This window comes from Pelophylax lessonae (assembly GCF_965119305.1).
Source record: "Pelophylax lessonae genome assembly, chromosome: 4".
Classification (NCBI taxonomy): domain Eukaryota; kingdom Metazoa; phylum Chordata; class Amphibia; order Anura; family Ranidae; genus Pelophylax; species Pelophylax lessonae.
The window spans coordinates 20,573,633-20,591,098 of record NC_138771.1 but is presented as its reverse complement, the minus strand read 5'-3'; the positions used below and the strand labels follow the sequence as shown (position 1 = coordinate 20,591,098).

Genomic DNA, 17,466 nt, shown 5'->3' with positions numbered 1-17,466 from the left:
CAGGCATCCAGGCTAAAGCTGTCCACATAGACCATCCTCTGCACCGCCATGCAGGTGCCGGTGCAGAAGATGGTCTATGTGGACAGCTTTACTCCGGATGCCTGCATACTTAGATGTGCCTGTTTTATTCATTAACCATGTGAGTTGCTAAATGTTGTACCTTTATTAAATGTCCCCATATTGCTACACTTAGAGGCACCTCTCTTCTCTTTTATACCCTGTAGCTCCTGCTGGATTTTGCTTCTAATCCCCTTGTGGAAGCGGCTATTTGTGGATGGACATTTTATGGTTACACAACCTATAGCAATGCTATAATCTTTTTATATGGGCTATAAACTGAAGGACTTATGAATAAATGGTTGTGGAACAAATCATCTGAGTTTCCATTATTTCTTATGGGGAAATTCGCTTTGATATAAGAGTGCTTTGGATTACAAGCATGTTTCTGGAACGAATTATGCTCGCAATCCAAGGTTTTACTGTAAATACCAATGTACATACAGCACTTTACATTTATAGTATCTGGGATTGCACTGAAATCACCAAGCACTTTTTTGTGAAAAAATCTGTATGTACATTGGTATTTATTTAATTATTGGTATATAGCATCATTGTTTTGACACTTTTTTTATTCTATTTATTTAACTTTCATGGTTCCTTTTTAAAAGCTGCTATGTCTGACATTTATCACTCAGCCCCAGCGCTGTGCTCACAGTCAATAACGGCTCTATGTTTCTCTGTTTGCAGATTCCTTCTATGACACATTTCACACCATGTCTGATATGATGTATTTCTGCCAGACCTTGGCTGTTTTGGAGATTGTAAATCCTTTAATAGGATTGGTGAAAACCGGAGTCGTGCCAGCAGTGATCCAGGTATTAATAATCTCAGCAGTGATCTGAGCAGCCAGTGATTATTAGCATGCAAATAATCTACACTACCTAAAAAAACGCATTCATGTCTCCATGTTCTGTCTATTCAATACAACATTTTGTGACTTAAAATCAGCTAAAGTGCAATTCCACTTTTTCAGCCATATTGGGATAACGCCTATTATTTGTTGCATGTTCCTGTTAACACAGAATAACTTCAAGTGATATTAACCACTTTACCACCAAAGGATTTTGCTGTCTTACGTCCAGGCCACTTTTTGCGATTCGGTGCTGTGCGACTTTATCTGACAATTGCGCGGTCGTGGGACGCTGTACCCAAACGAAATTGACGTCCTTTTTTTCCCACAAACAGAGCTTTCTTTTGGTGGTATTTGATCACCACTGCGATTTTTACTTTTTGCGCTATAAACAAAAAAAGAGCGTAAATTTTGAAAAAATAACAATATTTTTCACATTTTTTTATATGAAATTCCCCCCAAAAAAATGTAAAAATCGAAATTTTTTTTAAAAATTTGGTTTGGTTAAAAATAATCACAATAAGCGTATTTTGATTGGTTTGCGCAAAAGTTATTGCGTTTACTAACTAAGGGAAAGATTTCTGTCATTTTTGGTGTGTTTTTTTTTTTTTTTTTTTTGCGGGACTGCGACATTGCGGCGGACAGATCCGACCCTTGACTGACATTTTTTACACTTTTGGGGTGACCAGTGACATTACAACAGTAATCAGTGCTATAAATATGCACTGTTACTGTAAAAATGACACTGGCAGGGAAGGGGTTAATTTTTATTGGAGAGGGAGGGGTTAATGTATGCCTGGTGCTTACTAACGTGTGTGGGGGGAGGTGACTGAGTGACACAGGGACAGATCGCATGTTCAGCTATGCTGAACCCTGCAATCTGTCACTGTTTGTTACTTAGGACAGTGGTCCTCAACTCCGGTCCTCTGGGCCCACTAACAGGCCAGATTTTAAGTATTACCTTGGGGAAATGCAGACTAGAGTACTGCAATCACTGAGCAGCAAATGATATCACCTGTGATGTATTTCAGTTTTCTTGCAAACCTGGCCTGTTAGTGGGCCCTGAGGACCACTGACTTAGGAGATCCGCCCGCTTTGTTTACACAAGCAGGCGGATCTCAAAACTCGATTCCCCGACGATCGGGGAAGAGGGCGGTGATTACCGCCGCTCCTCCCCTGGCCTGACTCCCGCTGTGACTGAATACAGCGGGAGCGAGCCTCCGGCGGCGCGCGTGCGCCGCCCACAAGGTGAGGAGTCCAGCGACGTAGGTCTACATCGCTGGACGGGAACTCTTTGTGGCAGTAGAGCTCGAGTGAGCGGTTGGCAAGTGGTTAAAGGCAGACTTTTTTTTTTTTATATAATATTTTTTTTAAATAACAAACATGTTATACTTCCCTGTTCTGTGCAGCTGGTTTTGCACAGAACAACCCCGATCCTCCTTTGGTCCTCCTCCGGCGCTCCTGGCCCCTCCCTCCTGTGTGCCCCTGAAGCAAGCAGCTTACTATGGGGCACCCAAGCAGTCTTGCCCCTGAGCCGCTGCTCTGTGTGTCCATTAACATGCGGAGTTCAGCCCTGCTCTCTGCTCATTGGCTCACTAGCTGTGATTGACAGTTGTGGGAGCCAACGGCTCCTGCTGCTGTCTCAGCCAATAAGGAGGAAGAGACCCAGGAGAGCCAAGGCTCTTGTGTACACTGCTGAATCGAGATGGGGCTCAGGTAAGTATTGGGGGGAGGGCTACTGCACACTGAGTTTTTTTTTTTACCTTTTAAAAAAAAAAAAAAAACTTAAGCCTTTACAGCTACTTTAATAATCAATCTAGATTACAACTGATAACAATATCTGCCAGCACAGTTCAGATATTGGTAATTATGGTAGACGCGGCCCCCACCCCCTCATAAACAAAAAATAACTTAGTAGGTTTTTTTCAGTGCTGAGTTTTCAGAAAATAGCATCTAAATACAGTAAAGTGTATATATGTGAGTGTATGTAGTATGTAATATATATATAAACACACACAATCTCAAAAGTGAGTACACCCCTCACATTTTTGTAAATATTTCATTCTATCTTTTCATGTGACAACACTGAAGAAATGACACTTTGCTACAATGTAAAGTAGTGAGTGTACAGCTTGTATAACAGTGTAAATTTGCTGTCCCCTCAAAATAACTCAACACAGCTATTAATGTCTAAACCGCTGGCACCCTTAAGTGTCAGTATATTTTCTGGCCACCATTATTTTCCAGCGCTGCCTTAACCCTCTTGGGCATGGAGTTCACCAGAGCTTCACAGGTTGCCACTGGAGTCCTCTTCCACTCCTCCATGACCATATCACAGAGCTGGTGGATGTTAGAGACCTTGCACTCCTCCACCTTCGGTTTGAGGATGCCCCACAGATACTCAATAGGGTTTAGGTCTGGAGACATGCTTGGCCAGTCCATCACCTTTACCCTCAGCTTCTTTAGCAAGGCAGTGGTTGTCTTGGAGGTGTGTTTGGGGTTGTTATGTTGGAATACTGCCCTGCAGCCCAGTCTCTGAAGGGAGGGGATCATGGCTCTGCTTCAGTATGTCACAGTACATGTTGGCATTCATGGTTCCCTCAATGAACTGTAGCTCCCCAGTGATGGCAGCACTCATGCAGCCCCAGACCATGACACTCCCACCACCATGCTTGACTGTAGGAAGACACACTTGTCTTTGTACTCATCACCTGGTTGCTGCCACACACGCTTGACACCATCTGAACCAAATAAGTTTATCTTGGTCTCATCAGACCACAGGACACGGTTCCAGTAATCCATGTTCTTAGTCAGCTTGTCTTCAGCAAACTGTTTGCGGGCTTTCTTGTGCATCATCTTTAGAAGAGGCTTCCTTCTGGGATGACAGCCATGCAGACCAATTTGATGCAGTGTGCGGTGTATGGTCTGAGCACTGACAGGCTGACCCCCCACCCCTTCAACCTCTGCAGCAATGCTGGCAGCACTCATACATCTATTTCCCAAAGACAATCTCTGGATATGATGCTGAGCACGTGCACTCAACTTCTTTGGTCGACCATAGCAAGGTCTGTTCTGAGTGGAACCTCTCCTGTTAAACCGCTGTATGGTCTTTGCCACCATGCTGCAACTCAGTTTCAGGGTCTTGGCAATCTTCCTATAGCCTAGGCCATCTTTATGTAGAGCAACAATTCTTTTTTTCAGATCCTCAGAGAGTTCTTTGCCATGAGGTGCCATGTTAAACTTCCAGTGACCAGTAAGAGAGTGAGAGCGATAACACCAAATTTAACACACCTGCTCCCCATTTTCACCTGAGACCTTGTAACACTAACGAGTCACATGACACCGGGGAGGGAAAATGGCGAATTGGGCCCAATTTGGACATTTTCACTTAGGGGTGTACTCACTTTTGTTGCCAGCGGTTTAGACATTAATGGCTGTGTGTTGAGTTATTTTGAGGGGACAGCAAATTTACACTGTTATACAAGCTGTACAATCACTACTTTACATTGTAGCAAAGTGTCATTTCTTCAGTGTTGTCACATGAAAAGATAGAATAAAATATTTACAAAAATGTGAGAGGTGTACTCACTTTTGTGGTACACTGTGTGTGTATTTTTATTTATTAGGCCTCATGTACACTGCTACTTTTAAACGGACGTTTAGGAGCAGTTGGGCGTTTTTTTCAGAAGCCCCTGAACCCTCCTCGGTTATCTTACCTGTCCATGTACACTGAGTCGTTTACAGTCATTTAGAGGCAGTTGAGTTCAGTGTCGTTTTTTTGGAAAGCAATTATTTGCGTTCAGGATGTTCAGAACGTGCTTACTGGCGTTTCAAAACAAAACGTGACCGAACGCGGTCACCCGCGTTTAGCGCTTGCGTTTTTACTGTTTAAAGGGGAATGATTTTTTGACCTCTAAAAACGGATCTCAGCACAAACGCCCGCTAAATGCCGCTAAACGCGGCATGCAAACGCGACACAACGGACGTTTTAAACATCCTTTAAATTTCAGCATTCAATGGACTTTTTAAAACGTTCCGTGTACATTAAGCCTTATAGTTGGGTTTTAACCACGTTACCACCGGAGGATTTTGCTGTCTTACGTCTGGCCCACTTTTTGCGATTCGGCACTGTGCGACTTTAACTGACAATTGCGCGGTCATGCAATGCCGTACCCAAACGAAAATTACGTCCTTTTTTTTCCACAAATAGAGCTTTCTTTTGCTGGTATTTGATCACCTGTGCGATTTTACTTTTTGCGCTATAAACAAAAAAAGAGCGAAAATTTTGAAAAAATAACAATATTTTTCACTTTTTTTTTTTATATGAAACCCCCCCCCCCCCAAAATGTAAAAATCTAAATTTTTTATCATTTTTGGCCAATTTGTTTTCTGCTACATATTTTTGGTAAAAAAAATCGCAACAAGCGTATTTTGATTGGTTTGCGCAAAAGTTATTGCGTTTACTATACTAAGGGAAAGATTTCTGTCATTTTTGTTGTTTTATTATTTTTTTTTTTTTTAACGAGTAATGGCGGCGATCTGTTTTTTTTTTTTTTTTTTTTTTTTTTTTTTTGCGGGACTGCGACATTGCGGTGGACAGATCGGACCCTTGAGTGACATTTTTGACACTTTTGGGGGTACCAGTGACATTACTGCATTAATCAGTGCTATAAATATGCACTGTTACTGTAAAAATGACACTGGCAGGGAAGGGGTTAATTTTATTGGAGAGGGAGGGGTTAATGTATGCCTGGTGCTTACTGACGTGTGTGGGGGGAGGGGACTGAGTGACACAGGGACAGATCGCATGTTCAGCTATGCTGAACCCTGCAATCTGACCCTGCCTGTCACTTAGGAGATCCGCCCGCTCTGTTTACATAAGCAGGTGGATTTCCACACTCGATTCCCCGACAATCGGGGAAGAGCGGCGGCGATTGCCGCTGCTCCTCCCCTGGCCCTACACCCCTGGTATTCAGTCACAGCGGGAGCGAGCTTCTGGCGGCGCACGCGCACCGCCCACAAGGGGAGGAGTCCAGCGATGTAGGTCTACGTCGCTGGACGATAACGAGCCACATTGCCGCAGTAGCAGCAATGTGAGCGGTTGTTATGTGGTTAAAGAACTAAAAGATATTGCAAACTTCATCTTATTTTGAAGAATATATATATATATTTTTTTTTTATGCCATGTGAATGGGGACATGGGACAAATGTATTTAAAGAAGGTGTTATTCCAATTTCTCGGGAAAAGTCAAAATACACTTTAGGCATGATTTGTATTTCTAGAAACTTGTAGATTGGGTCGCTGTGCCTGGTCTTGATGGTAATGATGGATATTTTGAGCCACATACACAAGACCATATAGGATTTGAATGATTTGCATGGTCCATCTCACAGAAATGTGTGATAATCTGCAATGTGGATGATAACCATCAGGAAGTCATGCAAACATTTCGTAATTGTCATGAGGCAAGCGGTTGGGCAGACCACAATGCTCACAAAGTGCCATAGCAGTGAAGAGCTGTGTGTTGTACTTCCCTAGGAATACCATAACCAGGCTTGTTGCTTCAGTTTGGTTAGTGTTGGCTAAATGCATTTGCAGACACCTATAGGTACCATCTCTTACACTAAATGTACTATATTATAGATATGAGGATGTGCCTATTTGTGATTTAAGTTTCCCTATGGTGCAAAAAATCCCTTCAAAACCATGTTTGTCCCATATATTTACAATGCAGAGGGCAAATAATCAGAAGAATGGTTGTTTTTATCCCTGCTTGTTAGCAAGGAGGCAGTTTAAAGCGGAGTTCCGGCCTCGGGGGTGAAATTTAGATAAAAATACCCCCGGGACAGTCAGGGCTAGTACATTCCACAATGGATAGCCTCTGTACTGTCCCGGGTCGCACTTACCTTTTAGAAGAAATAATTACCTTGAAAAGCTCTTCTCCAGCGCTGCCATCTCAGGTGTGGGCAGCTGAAGCCAGAGCGTCCTCTTCTGTGTCCTCTTCTCCCAGAATGAGCCTGCACCGGCCCCACTCGTCACTTCCGGTGCGGGCGCGTCATCCCCAGAAGCTGTTTAGCAGGGAATGACTCCTCCGCACCGGAAGTGACGAGCGGGGCCGGTGCAGGCGCATTGACTCCTGGGAGCGATGACGTTCAGCTCCCAGGAATCAATGCAAGGAGGAAGTGACGGCGCGGGCCGCGGCCGCAGAGGGAGGAAGTGGAGTATATTTTCTTCAATAACAAGGTAAGTAAACAAAAAAAAAAATCGTAATTATCCATTTGTTTTTCCAGGTGACCTATAGCAAGCGGATGGCCCAAAATCGATTTTGTCGATTTTGAGGCTGGAACTCCGCTTTAAAGTGGAGTTCCACCCTATTTTTATACTTGCCTCCATCTTCTCGCTCCGGGTCACCTGAAAAACAAATGGCTAATCGCATTTATTTTTTTTTTTACTTACCTCGTAGCGAAGAAAATATACTTACCTTACTTCCTTCTTCCTCCTTCCTCGGCCGCGGCCCGTCGTCACTTCCTGGCTCTGCAATGATTCCTGGGAGCTGAACGTCATAGCTCCCAGGAATCATTGCGCCTGCACCGGCCCCGACGTCAGTTCCGGGGCGCGCGCGTCATCCCCTTCTAAACAGCTTCTGGGCATGCCCAGAAGCTGTGGAGGGATGACGCGCGCGCCCCGGAAGTGACGGCGGGGCCGGCGCAGGGCATCGTGGAACCGAAGAAGGCGGAAGAGGGCGCCAAAGAGGATTGCGCTGGCTTCAAGCTGCCCACATCTGAGATGGCAGCGCTGGACAATACGTTTTCAAGGTAAGCATTTGTCCTAACAGGTAAGTGCAACCCGGGACAGTTCTGAGGCTATCCATTGTGGAATGCACTAGCCCTGACTGTCCCGGGGGTATTTTTAATAAAAAAAAAAAAAAAAATTCCAGGGTGGAACTCCGCTTTAAGGAAAGGGAATGTACATTACAATGTTTTTTTGTATGCTGGAAAGTCTGTTGAAGCAGAAATTTCAACAACTGAATGCTTCAAAGAAGGATCCTTCTTCCCTGGTTAGATGGGGCTGTAGAGAGTTTCGAAGAGGGAGAGAGACTGAAAGGCTACGTTCACATGTGGGCGTAGCGGATCATGGGCAGAATCACCGCGATTCTGACCACGATCCGGAATCATTGCAAATCGCTGGACGCCTGTGCGATGCCCGTGATTTGCAATGGCACCCCAAACGCTGTGCGATGTTGCCGCGATTTCCTCCCTCCCGAATCGCGGTAACATCACACAAACAGATCCACAAAAAGGTACAGGAGCTTCTTTTGTGCGTCATGCGTCCCGCGATTCTGTTTGCGCGATGTTACCGCGATTCGGCAGGCGGAAATCGTGGCAACATCGCACAGCGTTTGGGGTGCCATTGCAAATCACGGGCATCGCACAGGCGTCCCGCGATTTGCAATGATTCCGGATCGCGGGCAGAATCGCTGTGATTCTGCCCGTGATCCGCTACGCCCACATGTGAACGCAGCCTAAAGTGTTTGTGAAGTCTTGTGGTTTTTTTGGTTTAAATAACAAACGTCTTATTCTTCCCTCCTCTGTGCAGTTGGTTTTGCACAGAGCAGCCCGGATCCTCCGCTTCTCAGGTCTCTCTTCGTTGCTCCTGGCCCCTCCCTTCTTTTGAGTGCCCCCACAGTAAGAAGCTTGCTATGGGGGTAGCCGAGCTGCAGCCCTGTGTATCCATTCAGACACAGAGCTGCTGTTCGGCCCTGTCCCCTCTCTCTCCTGATTAGCTAACTGACTTTGACAGCAGCGGGAGCCAATGGCACAGCCAATCAGGAGGGAGAGTCCTTGACAGCCGAGGTACTCGTGGACATCGTTGGATAGAGATGGGGCTCAGGTAAGTATTATGGAGGCTGCTGCACACAGGTTTTTTTTTATCTTAATTCATAGAATGCACCTTCTGCCTTTACAACAGACCAGTAAAAGATGATTTCTGGCTGGCAGCTGCAGCTAAGCCGGCCATAGACGGATCGAATCCCGGCTGGTTTTAGCAGGGGCCGGCTGAGATTCAAACCAGAGGAGCAGGCTCATTAAACCCAGGTCAATCTATCAATCGACTTTGGTACAACTAGCATGTCTGTTTTTTATTTTTTTAACATGCATTTATTGCCAGTGGCTAAAGCCTGCTCCATAGGCGGCTCCCTACGAACCCAACCCCCACCCACCAGGAGAACACAATAGCTTCACCTAACAGGCTAAGGCAAGTTATAGATGATGCAATTAACCACTTTACCACCGGAGGATTTTCCTGCTAAAAGACCAGGGGGTTTTTTGCGATTTTTTACTGCGTGACTTTAACGGACAATTGCGCGGTCGTGCGACGCTGTGCCTAAACGAATTTCACGTCCTTTTTTTCCCACAAACAGAGCTTTCTTTTGGTGGTATTTGATCACCTGTGCAATTTTTTGATCACGCGCTATAAACAAAAAAATAGCGTAATTTTTGCAAAAACAACAATATTTTTCACTTTTTTTTATATGAAATTCCCCCCCAAAAAAAATGTAAAAATCTAAATTTTTTAACATTTTCGGCCAATTTGTTTTACGCTACCTATGTTTGGTAAAAAAAATCGCAAAAAGCGTATTTTGATTGGTTTGCGCAAAAGTTATCCCGTTTACTAACAAAGGGAAAGATTTTTGTCATTTTTGGTGTTTTTTTTTTTAACGAGTAATGGCGGCGATCTGCGATTTTTTTTTTTTTTTTGCGGTACTGCGACATTGCGGCGGACAGATCGGACCCTTGACTGACATTTTTGACACTTTTGGGGGTACCAGTGACATTACTGCAGTAATCAGTGCTATATATATGCACTGTTACTGCAAAAATGACACTGGCAGGGAAGGGGTTAACAGTATTGGACAGGGAGGGGTTAAGTGTGTCCTAGGGGCGTGATTCTAACTGTGCAGGGACAGGTCTACTATTGTAAAAACAAAGGTCAACAGTTCTACATAGTAGAACTGTCTGATCTTCACTTTTATACAGGGAGAACTGACAGGCGGCTTGTTTTACATAAGCCGCTCTGTCTTTCTCCCGCTGTACCGGCGATCGTAGTGTGACCGGCGGACATCGGGTCCGCTAGTCACACTCCCGCACTCCTCCGTGAACGAGCCGAGGCGGGCGCGCGCCTCAGCGGGCGCGCGCCCGCCCGCTATTGGCTCTAGAAGGAGTGACAGGCGAGCGACGTAGACCTACGTCACTCTGCCTGGCCGGGGCCGACTGCCGCAGTAAATATACTATGAGCAGTCGGCAAGTGGTTAAAAAAAATTAATAAAATAAAAAAATAATCGCTTGATTCCCCCATCAATACTGTCAGCGTTGATGGGGGAATCAAGCAATTTTCCTTTCTTTTTTTTTTTCTTTTTTCATCTCATCAATTATGGCCTGCCTTAGCCTATTAGGGCAAAAGAAAAATCCATGCGGGAAACTCTGAATTCACGTGTTGTACTTTTTCCAGGTCATTTTGTACTTTGATCCAGAAAAGGATGAAGAGATAAGTTAAAGGCACAAAGTCTAAATGAAAGTATGTTAGAATTGGATGGTACTGAATAAACAAATATTGTAATTTTTGCCAGTATCAACTTTGCAGACTTCTGATGTAAATGCTCAAAGAGGAAAACCAGGTGGGACTTTAGCGGTACCAAATGACCAATGAGAAAATAATACAAAATGTTCACTTTATTAACAAAGTTTAAGGCCTCTTTCGCACTTGTGCGAGCTGAAAGTCGCGCAACTTTGCCGCGACTTGAAGCAATGCCTGTGTAATTTTGAGGTCTATGGACCTTGAGTCGCATTAAGGTTGGAACAAAGTAGTTCAGGGACTACTTTGAAGTCGCACAGATATGAATGGTACTCATTGGAAATCATGGGGTATGACTTGTCATGTGACTTTGCAGTCCAAAGTCGCACAAGTGTGAAAGGGGCCTAAAAGTTACCATACATCAAGAATCTAGAAAATGAATGCATCAGTGATGACCTGCATCATGTGACGTTCCATTAACCCAGATGTCTTATCAGATGGCAACTAAAAAAACTCAAAATGTTTCAACTCAGTCTTCATCAGGAGGAAAATGGTATATTACATACTTCCAGGTGCGTTAATAAAAAGAGAGAAATGCATGTCCAAGAGAGACCCCAGATGTAAAACCAGGTAAGATATAAGGGAAGTTCCTGCTGTTGGTCTGTTTGTTACCACTGAAACGATCCTTGGATGCCTGGATTTTGTCACCTATTTGTACAAGGTTATCACTCCCTATTACCATTGAGGAGTCAATTGGGCCTTTTCTCCATTGTATCTTACCTGGTTTCACATCTGGGGTCTCTTTTTTGGACATTTATCCTTCTATCTGTTTTTTTTTTAATGCATCTCGAAGTATGTAAAGTACCATTTTCCTCCTGATGAAGACTGAGTTGAAACGCGTTGAGGTTTTGTAGTTGCCATCTGAAAGACATCTGGGTGGATGAAACTTCACATGATGCAGATTATTACTGATGCAGTGGTTGTTATAAATTCTTGATGTATGGTAACTTTTAAACTTTATTAAACTCCCTGGCTGATTATGTCCAGATTTCTGTGCTAAAAGCGGTACATTGTTTTGCATAGAAATCTGTTTTATATTTTAAATCTCACCTTCCCCTGCGATCCCCCACTGTCCTCCTGCTGTGTGCTCAGCCAATTCCGGCACCTGTCTCCGTTTCCCTTCACTGCGAGCGTTGCGACACAGGGGGGTGGAACTGGCGCAAATTCAAAAGTGTAAATACTGCAGTGGCGGAGCCAGAGGGTTAGCTGGGGTGGCAATTGACACCCCAGAAGAAGTCATTGCCACCCCAATCCTGGGTGGGTGCATGGCAGCGGAAGAATCACACAGGGGATCGCCGTGCAGTATGGCCGGGAGCTGCGGGGGGAGGAGGGAGGCGGAAGGCGGAAGGAGAGCAGTTAGACAGGAAGACCGGACAATCGTCCTGTGTCTTACTTTGTGTCCTCCCAACTCTCCGTGATCATGTCATGAGGGAGCAGTGGCGTCGGCAGGGGGGGCTGCTAATTCAGCCCCGAGTGTCAGTGTGCCCCCAAAAAGCCCTGCCCCGGGTCTCCTGTGGATTGTAGCCCCCGAGTGTCAAATATGCCATTGCTTGCTCCGGCTCCTTCCTTCGGCTCTCAGCTGAGCAGCGCTGCAGCCAGAAGAAGACGGAGGGGGTGGAGGCGGAGCCAATGCTAGCCTAGGCGGCAAGGAGAGGAATTTGAAATCCCCCTCCGCTCCGAGAACCTCTTCTGCTGTCACATGACAGGAGGAGGAAATTCCTCTCCTTGCCGCCTAGGCTAGCATTGGCTCCGCCTCCACCCCAAGAATGTGAGTGCCCGACTGCCCGAGGGGGGTGGAGGAAGAGGAATGTGAGTGCCCGAGGGGGGGGGGGGGGGGAAGAGGAATGCGAGTGCCGGAGGGGGGGGGGGGAAGAGGAATGCGAGTGCCCGAGGGGGGGGGGGGAAGAGGAATGCGAGTGCCCGAGAGGGGGGGGAGGAAGAAGGTGAGTGCCCGAGGGGGGGGGAGGAAGAAGGTGAGTGCCCGAGGGGGGGGGAGGAAGAAGGTGAGTGCCCGAGTGGGGGGGAGGAAGAAGGTGAGTGCCCGAGGTGGGGGGGAGGAAGAAGGTGAGTGCCCGAGGGGGGGGGGAGGAAGAAGGTGAGTGCCTGAGGGGGGGGAGGAAGAAGGTGAGTGCCTGAAGGGGGGGGAGGAAGAAGGTGAGTGCCCGAGGGGGGGGAGGAAGAAGGTGAGTGCCCGAGGGGGGGGGGGAAGAAGGTGAGTGCCCGAGGGGGGGGGGGAGAAGGTGAGTGCCCGAGGGGGGGGAGGAAGAAGGTGAGTGCTTGAGCAAGTCTCCCTGTGTGAATGGATAGGAGGGGCATCCTTGGAATCCATCCACAGTGGTGGCCGGTGTACAGAGGGCGCAGGGGCGCCGCCCCCCCATCCATGCGTCCGGCCTCCTAATCTGCATGCAGAGGCGCTGGACGCATGGAGTTCAATGGGATTTTTTCTTTTTTTTTTGCATCACCTGATTAGAGCCAGAGGCTCAAATAGGGCGATGCAAAGGGTGGACCCGGGGTGCAGAGCAGTGCGTCCCGAGCCCACCCATTGCGTGACAATAGCGAATGAAAATTCGCTATTGTCACACCGATCCTGGCCAATCAGGAAGCGCGTCCGATACGCGCTTCTTGATTGGCCGCAAGGCAAACCCCTTGCCATTAGCCGAGGAGGAGGCGGAAGGACTCGTGGAGACGCGCCGCCGGTCACTGAGACTGAGAAGAAGCCGCCCGCCGCTGCTGCTGCTCCAGGTAGGTAAGGGGGCACACACACTGATCTCTGCATTGGGGGCATGTATGCTGATCACTGCATTGGGGGCACGTACGCTTATCTCTGCATTGGGGGAATGGTATGCTGGTCACTGCATTGGGGGAATGGTATGCTGGTCACTGCATTGGGGGGATGTATGCTGGTCACTGCATTGGGGGCACGTACGCTGATCTCTGCATTGGGGGCATGGTATGCTGGTCACTGCATTGGGGGCATGGTATGCTGGTCACTGCATTGGGGGCATGGTATGCTGGTCACTGCATTGGGGGGATGGTATGCTGGTCACTGCATTGGGGGGATGGTATGCTGGTCACTGCATTGGGGGGATGGTATGCTGGTCACTGCATTGAAGGGGGCATGTACGCTGATCTCTGCATTGAAGGGGGCATGTACGCTGATCTCTGCATTGGGGGAATGGTATGCTGGTCACTGCATTGGGGGAATGGTATGCTGGTCACTGCATTGGGGGAATGGTATGCTGGTCACTGCATTGGGGGAATGGTATGCTGGTCACTGCATTGGGGGCACGTACGCTGATCTCTGCATTGGGGGCATGGTATGCTGGTCACTGCATTGGGGGCATGGTATGCTGGTCACTGCATTGGGGGGATGGTATACTGGTCACTGCATTGAAGGGGGCATGTACGCTGATCTCTGCATTGAAGGGGGCATGTACGCTGATCTCTGCATTGGGGGAATGGTATGCTGGTCACTGCATTGAAGGGGGCATGTACGCTGGTCACTGCATTGAAGGGGGCATGTACGCTGGTCACTGCATTGAAGGGGGCATGTACGCTGGTCACTGCATTGAAGGGGGCATGTACGCTGGTCACTGTGCATTGAAAGGGGGCACGCTGGTCTCTCTGCATTGAAAGGGGGCACACTATACCTTAATTACTGAAGGCCCCTTTCTCACTTTTGCGACCTCAAAGTCACGCAATTTTTTATTATTTTTAGCAGAGTGGCACATTTTTATGGGGCTAATAACATGTAGAGGGGTTCCAGTTGTGATCTAGACTTTGAGTTGCCTGTTTTTACCATCCCCTGACCGCTCAGAAAAAAGTCTTAAATGGGCAAAATTATCTGAAAAAACTGACCCTTTAACTACTTCAGCTCCCCCTTAATGACCAGACCATTTTCTGCGATACGGCACTGCATTGCTTTAACTCACAATTGTGAGGTCGTGCGATGCTGTACCCAAATACAACTGATGTATTTTTTTCCCACAAATAGAGCTTTCTTTTGGTGATATTTGATCACCTCTGCAGTTTTTATATTTTGCGCTATAAACATAAAATTAGCAACAAATCCTTTTTACTTTCTGCTATAAAACATTCCCAATGAAAAAAATCAAATCTTTTCATAAATTTAGGCTAATATGTATTCTGCCACATATTTTTTGTAAAAAATCCTAAGGGTATTTTGATTGGTTTGCAAAAAAGTTATTACATCTACAAACTATGGAACTTTTTATTTTTTAATTGTTTTTACTAGTAATGGCAGCAATCAGCGATTATTAGAGGGACTGCGACATTGCGGTGGACAAATCTGACACTAAATAACACTTTGTATATTGACCCCCCAAAATAATACCTTGCCACCCCTTTGCCACCCCTGTTTTAAAAGTCTAGCTCCGCCACTGAAATACTGTAAATGAGATGATAGAAAGCTGTGATCCTAACGGATTACACTGTATCATCCCATTTCACCACAGGATTTCACCTGGTGACTTTTCCAGTGCCCTGCCTGTGCTTTTCCAGTTCTTTGTGCCTGGAAAATAGAGAACGACCATGGGGTCCAAAAAGCGTTCTTTTTGTTCAAAAGCGCTTTTAGACGAACTGGAAAACAGTGACAGCAAAACGGAGTTACTTGAGGAACTAAGCGATAGAGATTGGTTGGAAAATTCGTCATCAGGTACGGAAAGTGACGGCAATTCTGATGTCTTTCTGGCACATCGCTGCGTTGGAAATTCTGAAGAATCATTTGATAAACTTCCCAAATTCCACAAGCGATGTGCCAGAAAGAGACATCAGAATCATCGCTGTCCTCACTTTCCGTACCTGATGACCAATTTTCCCACGAATCGCTATCGCTCAGATCTTCAAGTAACTCAGTTTCGCTGTCGCTGTTTTCCAGTTCAACTAAAAGCGCTTTTGCGCAAAAAGAACGCTTTTTGGATGCCATGGTTGTTCTCTCTCATTATTTTCCAGGTACAAAGCACTGGGAAAGTCACCAGGTGAAATCCTGTGGTGAAATGGGATGATACAGTGTAATCTGTTAGGATCACAGCTTTGTATCATCTCATTTGGTGTATTTACATTTTTGAAGTTACCGCCGGTTCCACCCCCCTGCATCGCAAAGCTCACAAGCAAGGGAACCGGAAGGCAAGTGCCGGCACCTGCCGAGCGGGGAGCGAGTGTGAGGAGGACGGTGGGGGAAGGCAGGGAAGGTGAGTAACGTTCTGGGGTAATCCCAAGTGTGGCTTGGGGGTTACCGCTTTTGGTACTGAAAGTTAACCCCGAGCCACACTCGGGAATACCGCCAGGGAGGTTAAAGTGAAGCTCCAGGCTCCATCAGACAAAATTAAGTCAGCAGCTACAAATGCTGTAGCTGCTGACTTTTAATATTAGGACACTTGCCTGACCAGGAATCCTGCGGTGTCTTCACCCGAGCTGATTTTTTAATCGGCTATCGAGTGCAGCCGCTGCCGCCATCTTGACTAAGGGAAAACCGTCAGTGAAGCCTGAGGCTTCACAGCCGGTTTCCTACTGCACAGGGGTTGGCTGTGGGGGTAGGGGTGGGGGGGGATGTCTGAACTTCCGGCTCAGTTCGCCTGTCAAAACCAGGCAACACCCCCAACAGGTGTCAAATGTGGCAGCCGAGGAGGGGGGCAGACAAGTGGAGCTTCTCCTTTTGGTTGGAGCTCTGCTTTATTAAAGTGAACATTTTATTATTTTCTCATTGGTCATTTGGTACCACTAAAATCCCACCCAGTGCCCCTCTCTGAGCTTTTACATTTCAATAGGAATGAGGTACCATATATGACATGGGTTGCGATTTAGCATCAAGTATATATTTTGCTGAATTGTGAATGAACATTGTGAATGTACAATTTAGGATAAATGCGCTTTAATTGTATAAATGAAATAATTGGCTGGTCAACTTGGAACGCCATGTTCAGTATGGTAATATGTAGACAAGGAGTGTTTGCTTTCAGTGTCTTCCCTCTGTGCCACCTGTGAATGATGTACATACGTTTTATGTAAGAGATCCTCTTCTGTACTTGACTTTGGTTTATTTTAAAAGAAAATTGAAAAAATTCAATAATATTGAAAGATAAAGGATTGGCTGGTTGTTTGGCACCTACACACATGCTGTACCTCTTTGTTTATCCCCTAGGTCCTAGGCAGGAACTTTATACTTTTTATCATCCTTGGGCAAATGGATGAGATGCAGAGCAAAGGTGTTGTCTTCTTCATATTCTACCTGTGGAGCACCATTGAAGTCTTCAGGTAAGGCACTGGCTCCAGATACAAGGATTCCTTCAAGCCGTGGTGGTCTGATGTACAGTGTACACATTTCCAGAGGGATGATCTCTCCTGGATGCAGTGATCAACAATCTTGTTCACGCTTTGACACTTCTCGGCACCTAAAGGACCTTGGATTATATGCAGCACCCAAGGTGCATTGAAGTTCTGAGAGAAGTGTCTGCATTTTAATACATTCATCACCTAGAACAGTGATGGCGATCCTTGGCACCCCAGATGTTTTGGAACTACATTTCCCATGATGCTCATGCACTCTGCAGTGTAGTTTAGCATCATGGGAAATGTAGTTCCAAAACATCTGGGGTGCCAAGTCTATTTGAAAGACTCTTCCCTGGGAACACTGAGCCAAGGTTAAATGAACCTTAAAAGAAAGGCTTTTAAATATGAACCCCAACTGTGCTGGAGCATCTTATTACTGGTGCAAGGTAGTTGTGTTAACAGCTCTTCACCATGGTGTTGCTCTATAGCAGCCTCCTAGATCCTCTGGTTTCCGAAAAGCTGTTTTGCAATTTCTTCTTCTTTTTCTTTTTTGATCTTTTAAGTAAGCCTGTGGTTGTTCTCTGGGTGTTGAACCATTTACACATAAGACGGCCATACATGGAACAGAATTCATCTG

General features: G+C 46.2%; 1 protein-coding gene across 1 annotated transcript in view; it reads left to right on the top strand.

Moving 5' to 3' along the window:
* Positions 1-17,466, top strand: part of HACD3 (3-hydroxyacyl-CoA dehydratase 3) — a 69,647-nt gene that overhangs the window by 42,165 nt on the left and 10,016 nt on the right. The window contains exons 6-7 of the mRNA XM_082253461.1: positions 748-875; positions 16,702-16,814. Of these exons, the coding sequence (XP_082109587.1) occupies positions 748-875; positions 16,702-16,814 (241 nt within the window). The remainder of the gene's footprint in view (positions 1-747; positions 876-16,701; positions 16,815-17,466) is intronic.